This window comes from Onychomys torridus, chromosome 1, assembly GCF_903995425.1.
Source record: "Onychomys torridus chromosome 1, mOncTor1.1, whole genome shotgun sequence".
NCBI lineage: Eukaryota > Metazoa > Chordata > Mammalia > Rodentia > Cricetidae > Onychomys > Onychomys torridus.
Window position 1 is genome coordinate 98,651,438 of NC_050443.1, and position 14,087 is coordinate 98,665,524.

Consider the following 14,087-nt stretch of genomic DNA (forward strand, 5'->3'; position numbering starts at 1 on the left):
TTTTAGGCTTCAAGCTGAATATTCTGAGGCAGAACTTATAATACAAGAGCAAGGAAAGAAAATCGCAGAGCTTCAGAAGCTCCGTGCAGGTTTGGTGAGTCAGCTCTTGCTCACCTCTGTCTCATGTTTTCCTTTCCCTAGTAGGAACGCTGCAGGAAATGAGAAGAGTACCACTGATACAAATATTTAATATATCCATACTGATGCCATTTCCTGCTGTTAATGAAAATCCTCATTGCTTTATAGGAGGTCTGACTGAATTCATAAGATAATGATTTTGGTGATCTGCCTTAATGCATATTATTCTTGATAATTTGTTTGTATGTTTGTTGGTTTTTTGAGACAGGGTTTCTCTGTGTAGCCCTGGCTGTCCTAGAACGCTCTCTGTAGACCAGGCTGACCTCAAACTCAAAGATCCACCTGCCTCTGCCTCCCAATGCTGGGATTAAAGGTGTGCACCACGACCATCACCCAGCATTAAATAATACTTTTAAAAAAATAGTTCATATCAAGATTTTTTAAATAATTTTTCTATTTTTTTTCAAAGCCTAGAGACAAAGAGGAACAGCTAAAGGAACTCAGCAAAATTGTACCGTCTCTGAAGTGTTCTTTGGACCAAAAGAAGAATAAAAATGAAGAGTTAGAGAGGGAGAGTTCACTGAGTAAGATTTTAATATTTCAGATCTCTTCACTCACAGACGTGTCTAACTGATTTCATTAACACCTAAATGTGAATTCGTTTTATAACTGTTTTAACAACCAAAACTCACAACTCAATCTGAAAATTTGGGTGCTAAAAATATTTACTCTCTAATGAGCCTGAAAACGATAATGCTGATGCCTTTGGCATGACTCTGTACATTTCTTCATCTACCTTGAATTTTTCTCTTTCTTTTTTTCTTCCTTCCTTCTTTTCTTTCTTTCTTCTTTTCTTTAATTCTTTAAGATTTCCTAAATTGTTTTGAATGTACACTCCCTCCTCCTCCCAGGTCCTTCCTCCCCTTTCCCACCCACTCAACTTTGTAGTCTCATCCATCAACCCTGATTTGTGTTGACCATATATTTTTGAATGTGTGCCATCCCACTGGTGCATGGTTGACTTCCAGGGTCCACACTCGTAAAGACAGCAGACTCTTGTCTCCCAACAGCTATTAATTGCCCCTCTCCAGAGAGGGGTGGCTTCATGTCCACCTCCCCTTCCCCTGCTGAGACAGGTTTGGCTTGAGCTTACACAGGGCTTGTAATGCTGTCAAAAATCACTGGGTTCATTACACGTGACTTCCCTGATGCACCGACGACATGGCCACTGTTTCGCTCTAGTCATCCCCTGCCTCTGGCTCTGACAGTCTTTCTGTGCCTTCTTCCACAGTGATCCCTGAGCCTTGGGAGGAGGGAGTAAGGATAGTTTTCTTTCTTTTCTTCTGGTAGCATCCTTCATTCAGCATTCAACTCTTTTCCTATCTAAAATGCTGCTATCAAAATTACCTTGACATGTTTTTTATTTTCTTTTTGCATTTCTTTTTTCAGTTATGATATCATGCAGATATATTCCTTTTCTGTGGGTGTCATCCATTTGTACATGAGGTGTACACATTGCTAAACTTGTTTGTTACATATATGTATCCACATATAGAGATATCTGTATGTATCTGTATATACACACATACAATTAAAATATAGTCACCCCTGGTATCTGCAGAAGTTTGGTTTTAGAACCCTCCACAGATACTAAAGTCTACAGATAGATAGTCAACTCTTGTATGTAAAATGGTGTATATTTGCATATAGCCCACACATATCCACTTTTTCTTCTTTACCTTGATTAGTGATCTATGGGTTATTCCTAATTGTTAGAAATTAGTTAATGTATTATACTACTATAATACTAAAGTAGATATTCATATTTAGAACAATTCAGTAGATGGTTACAATTTTTATTCTTTGTTTTGGTTTTGGTTTTGGTTTTTTTTTTCGAGACAGGGTTTCTGTATACCAGGCTGGCCTTGAACTCACAGAGATCCACCTGCCTCTGCCTCTGCCTCCCAAGTGCTGGGATTAAATGCCTGCGCCACCACCGCCCAGCACCAGTTTTTATTCTTTACCTGCCATAAATACCATAAGAATTTTCTTCATATTATTTACATAAGATTATAATTTCATTAGAATCCTTTCAATAATTTTAAGTTGAAACAAATGAGAGGTCATGATGTGTAGGTTCATTTTAAAAGAAGTAGTGTATGTAAAAACGTTATAGAACATACAATCCATTGGAAAAATTGTTAAGCATTTACTATTTTAAAAACTCTCCATACTGACTCTATATACTTTTGCAGAATAAAGAAACACTTAGGAGTAATGAGAAAGAAATTGAATGATCATGAAAATGGAGAATTTAGTTGCCATGGAGATTTAAAATCTAAAGAACTGGAAGTGAACATTTCAGTGGATATGTTTAAAAAAAAATGAGGTAATTTTAACTAAACAAAATGTAAATGTAAATCCTTAAATGTTGACACTTGGTGTTAATGAAAATTAATTATTTCCCATTGAAAGGGTGTTCTGTTGAACTCAAGCTGGTATGTAAAGCCAAGCAGCACACACCCTCACAAACCACTAAACCATGAATAGCATCCATTTTATTTGGTTTCGGTGTTCTATGTTGCATGGGACGATCAAAGAAAGAAGGTCACTCCAAGACATAATTCAGGCTCTGTGGCAGCAGGGGGAACAGTTTGGAGGAGCTGAACCCCAAACAGCCGCACTAAAGCAAATTTGTTGGGGGTAAAACAAGTTCCTCATACCAACGCCCCTGATCTATCTCTATGTTTTGTGATGAAAACATCACACTCCTACAACTTTAGTCCGTATTGTGTACTGCAAAACCCAAGAATGCAAGACGCTCCAGGTGTGCCAGGATTGCCATGTGACTAAAGTCATGCAAAGGCTGTAAAACTCCTTCAGAAAAACAGCTCTACAAATCACAGAAAACAACCACTGTTTTCCACAATGATTTTTTTTTAAGGTCTAAGTACTTTTAGAAAACAGCTATTTCATTCTAATGTTTACCCTAGAGACAATGATCCTATTCATTTTTCCTCTACATTTGGTAGCTGTTTTATTGGGATATAACTAACATGCATATGTGCCCAGTCATTTAACAGATGCAGGGCAGAGGGATTTGATATAATAGCAGTGGTTTACAAGCACGACCTCACTGCTTTCAGTATGCTATGAAGGAACCACATACCCTGCAGGCATTGCTCACCCCCTTTTTCTGATCAGCTGTAGGGAACTCTCTTCCCATCACTTTGCCTGTTGGGAATATGTCACATGACTAGATCACAAGGTGATCTAGGTTCTTTTTTTTTTTTTTTTTTTTTCCCAAGACAGGGTTTCTCTGTGTAGTTTTGGTGCCTGTCCTGGATCTCGCTCTGTAGACCAGGCTAGCCTCCAACTCACAGAGATCTGCCTGGCTCTGCCTCCCAAGTACTGGGATTAAAGGCGTACGCCACCACTGCCTGGCCTAGGTTCCTTTTCCTTAGGAGTCAATAGCTTAGTCATGTGATAACTCTGAGGTGTCATGTGATAAATCTTCTGAAGTGTCAATATTTCCCAAGGTGAGAGCATTGAATAGGAGTCATGGTTTCTCCATGTTCTTACCCCACTTGATCACCAATTCAAGTGAAAAAGTTCCCATCCTCGTGATATGAAGTGCACATTGTGGAGGTTTTGTTTACATTTACTTATTTACTAAGGGGACAGTATGAGTACATGCCTTTTTGTGTGCTTAGCAGTGGTTTGTGTACTTCTTTGCAGAAAGGCCTATTTCCATTCTCTGATCCAGGAGAAACTGGAAATAGTACACTAATGTTATAAAGGACCTATCAAACTTCTTAGGAAATACTAAGTTACACAAAGTAGGATTTAGCTAAAGTAGCACCCCTGGTCCTCTTCCCAGGAAGAGGATAATTTTGCCCAGCAAACAGGACAATCCTGGCTGGCAGCTGCCTGGGAGAAGCAGCCCTGGTCTCTCTCAGGATGACTGTGACAGTATTTTACATTGTAAATCTCCCAGTTTGTCCAGACAACCGAACCTTAGAATTTCTGCCACTGTGTAAATGTTTTATTGCTCAGAGTGTAGCCTGGAGCTAGAAAACTACATAAGCTAGGAGAGTTTCTGTTCAGAGCTAGCTAGCTCCCTTTTGTGCATTAGCCAGAACCAGTTGTGAACTATTATTAAAGAACTTTTCCTTTATTAATCTCTAAGTATTGGCATGACTTCTCACTGGGAAGACAAGTTCATTCTCCAATTTTAAATCTCCAGTTTTAAAATGTGTTATCTTTCTTTTGTAAGAGTCCTTTATCCTATATGAACCCCTTATCAAGGGTATGATTTTTAAGTACTTTCTAAGATTTACTCTGGTCATATGCATAAACAACAGCCCCTCATCTGACATACCTCGTCTGTGCTCCCAACTCCCATTTCCCATTCAACTCTGACATGTAATTTAGTGTTTCTAAACATGTTTCTCACAAACAGGAACACAGATTCCTTTCTTTAAGACATTTATGTTGGGTTTTCTGAATATAGGTCTCATATTTTAGAAGGAAAGAAATACAGATTATTTTATTTTATGTGTATGGCTATTTTGCCAACATGTATGTCTGTGCACCACTCATGTGCCTGGTGACTTTGGAAACCAGGAGAGAGTATCGGATCCCCCAGAACTGGAGTTACAGATAGTGGTGAGCCAGCATAACGGTGCTAGAAACTGAACTTTGATTGAACCTCTTTACTAAGAGTGATTTTTATAAATGAAAGAAATAAAGCAAATCAGAAAAAAAAAAAAAAAAGCTTGAGGTTTGGTGAAGAGCAGAGATCTTGTGACAAAGATGAGTATTTTTTGTGAAAGGCATCATGGAAGAGGGAGGGCTACTGGCATTTGACAGCTGCTGGGAGAGAGGGAGTCAGTTTTACCTTAATGTATATATGTGCACCACATGCATACCTGGTGCCTACACAGGTAAGAGGTCATCAGATCCCCTGGAACTGGAATTATAGATGATTGTGAGTCAACAGGTAGGTGCTGGGAACCAAACTTAGGTCCTCTGTGAGAGCAGCAAGTTCCATTAAGCACTGAACTGTCTGTCCATCCTTGGAGTCAGTTTTCTTTGATGGTGTGAACCTTACATATTGACTGTGCCACAGAGCAGGACCCACACTCAAGAGAAGTTGGCCAATACCAACTAGACTCAATGGATTTAAGAAAGAGAGAGAGGGTAGTTGGGGATTTAGCTCAGTGGTAGAGCACTTGCCTAGCAAGCACAAGGCCCTGGTTTCGATCCTCAGCTCCACATACAAAAAAAAAAAAAAAAAAAAAAAGAAAGAAAGAGAGAGAGAACACCAAGTTGGCTGGGTAGGAAGGTGAGGGTGGATCTGGGAGGAACTGAGGAGGAGTATGTATCCTCAAAATACACTGTATAAAATTCTCAAAGAATTATTAAAAATACTATTTTTTAAAAAGTATACTTTGGTGATTATAGCTTTCATTCTGTTGACTTTGTTCAAACTTCAATGGATTATATTCTGATTCTGCTATTAATTATAATGTATTGCAACTAAATTTATATCAAAATTTGCTGTCATTTTTCTATTAGACTTTTCCAACCTGAATCCTTTTTTACTCATCTGTTGGACTTTCTTTATTCATGTAGATTCATGAATTGAAAGAAAAATGGGGAACTATAAACGCCAAATATCTCCCTCTGAATGTACAGTTTAAATACATTGAGCAGGAGTTGTTATCAATAAAAATAGCACAAAAGCAATACAAAAATCTCCACACGGACCAGAAGATTCTAGAACAAGATGCACTAGACCTGCAGCACCAGCTTCGAGATGTAGGTCAGTGTGCAGAATAGCTGTCAGTGCGGGGCTGAAGAGAGAGGAAGTCATCATTGAGGAGACCCATGAGACAGCCAACCACTTTTACAGCATAACTGATGTGTGTGTCCTCTGTGTGTCTTATAATAGCTGGTGTTGGAGATTTCTAGAAGGCAGGTGACATCCATTAACCCCTTTAATTACTCCAGCTTTCATTGTTAAAACACAATTGATCTTTCAGAATAGTCATTTTCAACTTTTTAGACAATTTAGCATAAAACAAGACCCCTGGCAGGAAAAAGGGAAACTGGGATATAGAACTTTCATCATGCCTCTGAATTGTTCTTAGGTTATGCTGTTCAGGGTTTTTTGAAATTTGAGCCAATTCTATTCTGTGACCTGTCTGATTACATAAAGGTGAGCATGAGAATAATTGAGAACCAAGAGTTGTAGCTCAGAAGCAACAGAAAGCCCTGGGTTCATGCTCCAACATAACCAAACAAGGTTCAGGGTCATTTTATGATGGGATTTAATGGAGGTGGTATTGATATTTTAAACTCTGGCATCTTATTTCACATATTTAAAATTACTCTGGGAATCAATTCCTCGAAACTAAAGCAAGTATATCCTTTGAATTTTCCATAGGCAGAATCAGAAGATAAAAAACATGCAATGACATTAAGAGATAGTAATTATGATTCACTAATGAGCCAAATGGAACTCAGGGTTAAAAATCTTGGATGAGAGCTTGAGAAAATGGAAGCTGAAAGAGAGTCCAATGCAAGAAAGGTAGAGGAACACAAGCAGCGCTGCATCAGAGAGCTGGAGCTCAGCCAGATGCTAGCACAGATGCTCCACAAGTAAGCCGGGAAAGAAAGACTCCCGTCTCTAGTGTGTCCTTTCACTGGAACAGATTCGTAAGACTAAGTAGGATGTGTAAGCAAGCTATAAATTTTTTTTTGTTTTTTGTTTTTTGTTTTTTTGTGGGGGGGGTTGTTTGTTTTGTTTGTTTGTTTTTGTTTTTCGAGACAGGGTTTCCCTGTGTAGCTTTGCACCTTTCCTGGAACTCCCTTGGTAGCCCAGGCTGGCCTCGAACTCACAGAGATCCACCTGGCTCTGCCTCCCAAGTGCTGGGATTGGCGTGCGCCACTACTGCCTGGCATAAGCTATAAATTATAACTGGAAAATAATGTCAGGGAATGAACCTACAGTGTGGCTGCAGAACACTTTTCCCCCTTTTTAATTTTTAGTTTTTTGTGTTGTTCCCTCCTAATGATAGATTGGTCTTTCAGCTAATTAAGACAGTTGTATCATCATAAAATTATGTAACCATTCTCTCAAATAGAAACATTAACAATTTAACTGCTGTTTTAGAAACACACCCAAAGGGACCTGAAGTAATAACATTGCCCCTCCAGGCACATTCTGGCTCTTGGGGAGATAACTGTCTGCCACTAAGTCCATTGTCTCTGGTGTCACCATTACAGCTGTCTAGTGACAAACTTTGCAGTTGTTCTGCTGTACATCAAGGCAGATTTGAGTCCTAGGGGTGGATTAACCTGTGATGAACAAAATACCGTTCACGTGGAGTTAAACATAATCCCTAGGCCAGTGTGGGGATGGGTGTGTGTGTGGCAGAAACAGCAAGTCCTATCCCTGGGACCACATAAGATGCTAACTGCTCCAGGAACCACCCATTTTGTTTTTAAATTCTCCAGAGAAGCATCTTCTGTCCCTGACGCTGCTCCTTTGAATTTCCCTCTGTACCAAATGCTTAATGTGCCCCAAGTTAGGGGTGAATTGTAGGTAAGGAAAGCAAAATCTTAAAATCTTTTCTTTCAACAGCTCTTGAAACTGAAGCTGCTTTACTGCACCTCTATCTCTAGTTAGTTTGTGAATTTTGTTTTTTTAATTGTGTACGTTTGTGGTGGATCACCACACAACAGTTTGCTGTGGCTTCCTGGGGTGCAATGGTTATTATAGTCAATGAAGGAGATACACACCCGCAACAGTGCAGGCTTCCTTCTGGACCCCAGATTAGGCACAAACCATACCCGAACACCTGTTTTCACAGAGAGATCATTTATTAAGTGGGAAAGAAAAGTTACAGTGGCTGCTTTCTGACTCAGGCAGAAAACAGCAGCAAATGACCTTGCAGGTATCATTTTTAAGAGGAAGAAAAGGAGAGGTTTGTGTTAGAATGGGCTAGGATTTGATTGGTTATGTTAATTAGGTGAACCAAAGGGCGGTTTTGATTGCTGGACTTTGGTACTTATCCTCAGGAATGAGACTGGCATAAAGTACCCAAATAAGGGAACAGGCTTTGATGCCTTAGCTTTAGGCATGTAGTCTAATGGTTTTTAGCAAGGCAGAGGGAGTGGGGGAGGGGAAGAAGGGCAAGGCCTGGTAGAGTCACATATTCAAGTGCGCCAGGGTCCCTTCAGTAAAGACTAAGTGTAGCATCATCTCATCATTGGCAGGTGTTCATCTCTCTCCTACTCTGAATTTACTTCTTAGCTTAGAAGTAGATGCACTTCTTTAGAACAAATTTAAGTGCCGAAGGTATGCTCCAACATGTTTTCAGCTTTAGGACATTAGCACGTGGAAATATGAAGAGCTTTCTAAAGAGCACAACTCATTTAGGGAATAAGAGCCTACTGTGTTTGCCCTTTGCAATCTCCACAGAACGAACAGCCAACTGAGTCAAGTCGGAACCAACATTCTGCTGGTGACAGAAGAGAGCAGAACTTTACAGAGCGCTCTTAGTACACAGCCTGTCCCCAGATATCCTGGTGTCACAAAGCACAATACTTATGTAAAATGCAACCCTAGCTTCATTACAAGCAGAAACCCAGAGCCTTCAATATCCAGCCCCCAGCTTTCTGAGCTTATGCAGGGGAGTTTGCTCAAGGTAAGTTGTATTCTCTTCTGTCCTTCCACATTCCAACTCTGATAGTACCATTAATTCTTTTCATTTGGTGAGATATTGAACTGGTTAGTTGACTTATGCATGTTCAGTAAAGGTCCCAGTAGTCAGTGTTCTCTAAGAAGAAAACATTTGTCTTCATTTTTATGTATCTGAGCTTAAGCAACTGGGTAGCTGTTTGCCAGTCCAGGGCCTGGGAAAAATGGTTAACAGCATTCCCGGAGCTGCCTACAGAGGATGGCCCTTTGCTGCCGCAGCCTAATAGAGCGGGGAGGTGTGGGAGGGCCGGTGGATTTGACCAAGTGTATGAGATCTCTTTTGGGCTGCATGTCCTGCCCAGTGCTGAAATTCTTAGACTTTTTCTCAAACAAAGGATTCACCACTTTTTTGACCTCCTGTTTCTTCATGACGGCAAGGGCCCAGGCCACCTTCTTCCCTTCGGCCTTCTTTCCTTTGGGCGTCTGCTACAGGAGAGAAAAGGGAATTGTGGAGAACGCATAAGTGGCTGTGGAGATCCTAAAGTATTGCACAGCTCCAATGTGGTTTTTAAGGGTTCCTGTCCCCCACATCCTCACCAGCATGTATGTTTTGGTGTGTCTGAATGGGTTTGCAGTGTACTTCTAATTTTTATTTCCCTGATTGTTAAAGGTATTGAACATGTGTTAATTAGACATTTCTGCATGTTTATTTGAAAGTGTCTACTCACTCCCTATATTTGCTGGTTTATTTGTTCTTTTGATATTTATTTTTAGTTCTTTATTATGCTAAGAATCAGCTTTTTGTCAGATGAATAAGTGACGAAGGTTTTCCCCTTTCAATGACCTGTCTCTCTTGATACTTGCTTTTTCCTGTTGGTGTGCATAAGAGTTCTTTCTCTTTTTCTGTGATACCAGGAAAGAGCACTCTGAGCTACATTCTTAGCCCTAAGTTTTTAAATTTTATGTAGCCATTTGTCCATTTTTGTGATTATTTCCTGAGCTGTTTGAATCCTATTCAGAAGTCATTGCCTGTCCTTAATTGTTCCCATAAGTTCTCTCCTAATAGTCTCAAAGTACAGCTCTTACATCATCATATTTGGCCCATTTTAATTAATTTATTTTTTGAAGTTTTCATACAAGTATATATTATATATCTTCTCTCTAGCCTTCATTCCCTTACCCTCCTCTCAGGTTACTTCTGCTTTCATGTCATGTAAACGTGACTTTATGCAGCTAAAATTAAGGAACCAAAATAAAATGAAATCTAGGATCCACAAGTGAAAGAAAGCATATGGCACTTGTCCTTTTGAGAATGGCTGCTTACATGCACACACACACACACACACAAATATACATATATATATATATATATATATATATATATATATATATATATATATATGAGAGAGAGAGAGAGAGAGGAGAGTTGCTCTTCTTGCTCAAATACTGGATTTTTAATGCAGTTCACCTAAGGCTCTCCACTCTGCCTTTCCTGAAACAAAAGGATAAGGTGGCAGCAATTGACAGTCTTTAAATAGCAACTGCCACCACATAGAATAAATTCTATCAGAATCTTCTGTAAAGCTGCATGTAATCCCCATCTCCCCTGGAGATGCATGCTGTTTAGTGTTTGGTCAATTTAACACAAGCTTGGGACATCTGGGGAGAGGAACCTTAATTGAGAAAATACCTGCATCAGATTGCCTGTAGGCATATCCATAGGGTCTTGTCTTGATTAAGGATTGATGTAGGAGGTCCCACCCACTGTGAGTAGTGCCACCCCTGGGCAGGTGGTCCTGGGCAGTGTAATAAAGAAAGCAGAGCAAGCCATGAGGGGCAAAGCCTTAAGCAGCACCCCTCAATGGCCTCTGCTTCAGTTCCTGCCCCTAGGTTTCTGCCTTGAGTTTCTGCTCTGACTTGCTCAATGATGGACTGTGGCTGGAAGCATAACATGAGCGATTCCTCCCCAAGCTGCTTTTGCATGGTGTTTGTCATAGCAATAGAAAACAAACTAACACAAAGGTGTAAGAGAATGAATTTAATGAACCATGTCATTTCATTCATAAAAATGTTAAGTGGTTCCCACAATGAAGCTATTGAAGAAGTGGTAAGGAAAAAATTCAAGTCAACTATACTTGGTCCTGTTCCAGATATGTGATTGTATTTGACAATTTTTTGACAAAATATTAGTCTGAACAAAATGTAAATAAGTTTTTTTAAAAATCATTTTCAAGCCAGGAGGTGGTATACAAGTCTTTAATCCTAGCCCTTGGGAGGCAGAGGCAGGCAGCTCTCTGTGAGTTCAGGGCCAGCCTGATCTGCAGAATGAGTTCCAAGACAGGCTACACAAGGAAACTGTATCTTGAAAAACAAAAATAAAACAAAGCAAAACAAAACAAAAAACCAAAACTTGTTTTCACTGTGTGTTAATTTATTAATGAAATGTTGTTCCACCAGCATACACTGTCTTGATGTTTTTTCATGCACAGAAGCTTAACTCAAACCTGTGGTAAATTCAGTCTCAACCTTCCCTGTGGTGGTATTGTTTCCCTGAAATATTGTGCACTCTAATAAACTTACCTGGGGTCAGAGACAGAACAGCCACAATATTAAACATGAGGATAGGCAGTGGTAGCACATGCCTTTAATCCTAGCATTCCAGAGGCAGAAATCCCCCTGGATCTCTGTGAGTTCAAGGCCACACTGGAAACAGCCAGGGATGGTGACTCACGCCTTTAATTCCAAGAGGTGAGCCTTTAATCCCAGGGAGTGATGGCAGAAAGCAGAAAGATATATAAGGCGTGAAGACCAGAAACTAGAAGCATTTGGCTGGTTAAGCTTTTAGGCTTTGGAGCAGCACAGTTCAGCTGAGATCCATTTGGATGAGGACTCAGAAGCTTCCAGTCTGAGGAAACAGGATCAGCTGAGGAACTAGCGAGGTGAGGTAGCTGTGGCTTGTTCTGCTTCTCTGATCTTCCAGAGTTCACCCCAATACCTGGCTCAGGATTGATTTTATTAATAAGCACCTTTAAGATTCGTGCTACACTTCCCTTTTACTAGTCCTCATATCCTAACAACACAATAGAAGAAGAAATATCTAAGTTTTCTAAGACATCAGAACAATTAAATCGATGAAAGAAGAGCAAGTTTAAATGAGTGTTTTGATATGGAAGATGATAACATCCGAGCCAACTGGTGTTTTTGCCATTTGTTAGCTCAGTTTCAGATTTTTAGGAGAAAGCAAGAGAGTCATTGGACTTGTGCACACAGAAAAGAGAAGGGGAGGGTGGGGGATATCTCAGTGGGTGAAGTGCCTGCTGCACAAGCAGGAAGCCTGGATTTGGATCCCCACCACATCCCTGCAATCCCAGTGCTGGGGGAGGGAGACAGGGCTCCCTGGAGCTCCCTGGCCAGTCAGTCCAGCCAGTCATTGAAACCAGATCCAGAAGGAGATCTTGTCTCAATAACAAGGTGGGGAGTGAGGGAGGAGAATACCCAAGTTCAGCTTCTGGCTTCCACACCCACACACAAAGGAATTCACTTGCACATATACATATACACACATGCATTCACCACACACACTCACACACACACATTTTTTAAAACTAGCCAGGCAGTTCCAGAGGCTGTCTTCTGGCTTCTACATGCACATATGTGCATACACAACTACAGACACATGAAAACACACACACACACACACACACACACACACACACACACACACGCGCGAGAAAGCTGAATATTTCTGTAAATTGTTGTACATGGTAAAAACGCAAAATGTTCTCATTAGTTCCCACCACCAGCAAAATCAAGTTCTGTGTCATTTTACAAGAGTATAATGGAAGAGTATGTAAATGGGCACACAATACAGAGGAAAATTTAGGAGGCAGGGCTATTTTACTTTCATAAAGTAAAAGGAAAGGGCTATTTTAGTATTTCCTCCCCCCAAAAAATATTTTTATTAATTATTTGGGAATTTCATACAATGCACCCAGATCACAGTCACTTCAATTCCTCCCAAGTCCACCTTCCCACCCTTACACCCTCCCCCACCAAAGAAAAAAACCCATCAAGTCCAATTTGTGTGGCCCATATACTCATTGGAGTATGCTCAAACTACCAGTGGCAAGTCCCTTAAAGAAAAATGAATTCTCCTGCCCTCACATCAACTGTGAAGAGCCACACTTCAGCATCCCTATCACAATTCTTCAGGACTCTCTTCAACACCTTCCTGTGTGGAAGGTTTCTCTTTTTGAGGAGGTGTGGGGGAACGTGGGAAGATTGTCACAGAAGCCTTCAATGTCTCTCACCCTCAGTTACGAGTCTGCAATCATAGATACCATTGCAAAAAAAAGCGTCCTTGCTCATGGCAATTTCGGAAGCATGACTCATAAACTTCCACGTGGTTTCTGGCCTCCAGAAACCTCCAGTGGCAGCATGGACCATGGACACCAGTATAGCCTCCAGAAGCAGCATGGATCACAGGCAGACATCTACATGGCCCTCAGTGACAACATGGACCATGGACATCAGCATGAACTGCGTGGGCAGCAGAGATTGTTGTTGCTCAGAGTGACTGTGCAGCTGGGCAGCAAGGCTGGGGCAGGACCCACACAAGCTCCAGCTCCTGCACAATACTCTGCCTTCAGTGCCAGCTGCCCTGCCAGCACCCTGGGCACAACCATCATGCTTGCAGCCCAGGGATGGCACCGAAGCCCCGAGCTCTCCTCTACTTCAGTATTTCTAGCTAAGTTGAGGCATAAATAACACTATCCTAATAGTTGTAATACAGATCTAATGTGTCCTTGTGGGGTGTTAGTTTGCCACATCATGCTAGAATTAAGAGAGATTCAAACTGGGTAGGGGTGGTGCTTGCCTTTGAGAGGCAGAGATAGGCAGTTTGAGGTCAGCCTGGTCTACAGAGCTAGTTCCAGGACAGCCAGGGCTACATAGAGAAATCATATCTCAAAAAAAAAAAAAAAAAAAAAAAAAAAAGAAAAAGGAAAGGAAAAGAAAGGAAGAAAAAGAAAAAACAGATTCAAAACATTCTTTTATCAATATACAGTGATATGTCTGCATAATCACTGAGGAATACCTTGAAACAGTTTCTGTACTGAAATAATTTGGTTGGCTGTTTTGGTTTTTCTTGACACTGAGACTTGCTATATTGATCGCCCAGGCTTGTGGCAAACTCTCTATGTAGCCCAGGCTGATCTTGAACTATGATCTTCCTACCTCCACTGCCAAAGTGCTAGGATTACAGGTGTGTGTCATCATATCTGGCTTGTTAATGATTTCA

General features: G+C 40.7%; 1 protein-coding gene across 1 annotated transcript in view; it reads left to right on the plus strand.

Moving 5' to 3' along the window:
* The window catches only part of LOC118577265 (ATP-binding cassette sub-family A member 3-like), a 141,816-nt gene extending 133,166 nt beyond the window's left edge, over nt 1–8,650 (plus strand). Inside the window, exons 32-34 of the mRNA XM_036177397.1 lie at nt 7–94; nt 5,716–5,901; nt 8,570–8,650. Coding sequence (XP_036033290.1) covers nt 7–94; nt 5,716–5,901; nt 8,570–8,650 — 355 coding nt within the window. The remainder of the gene's footprint in view (nt 1–6; nt 95–5,715; nt 5,902–8,569) is intronic.
* Nucleotides 8,651–14,087: the final 5,437 nt, after the last annotated feature.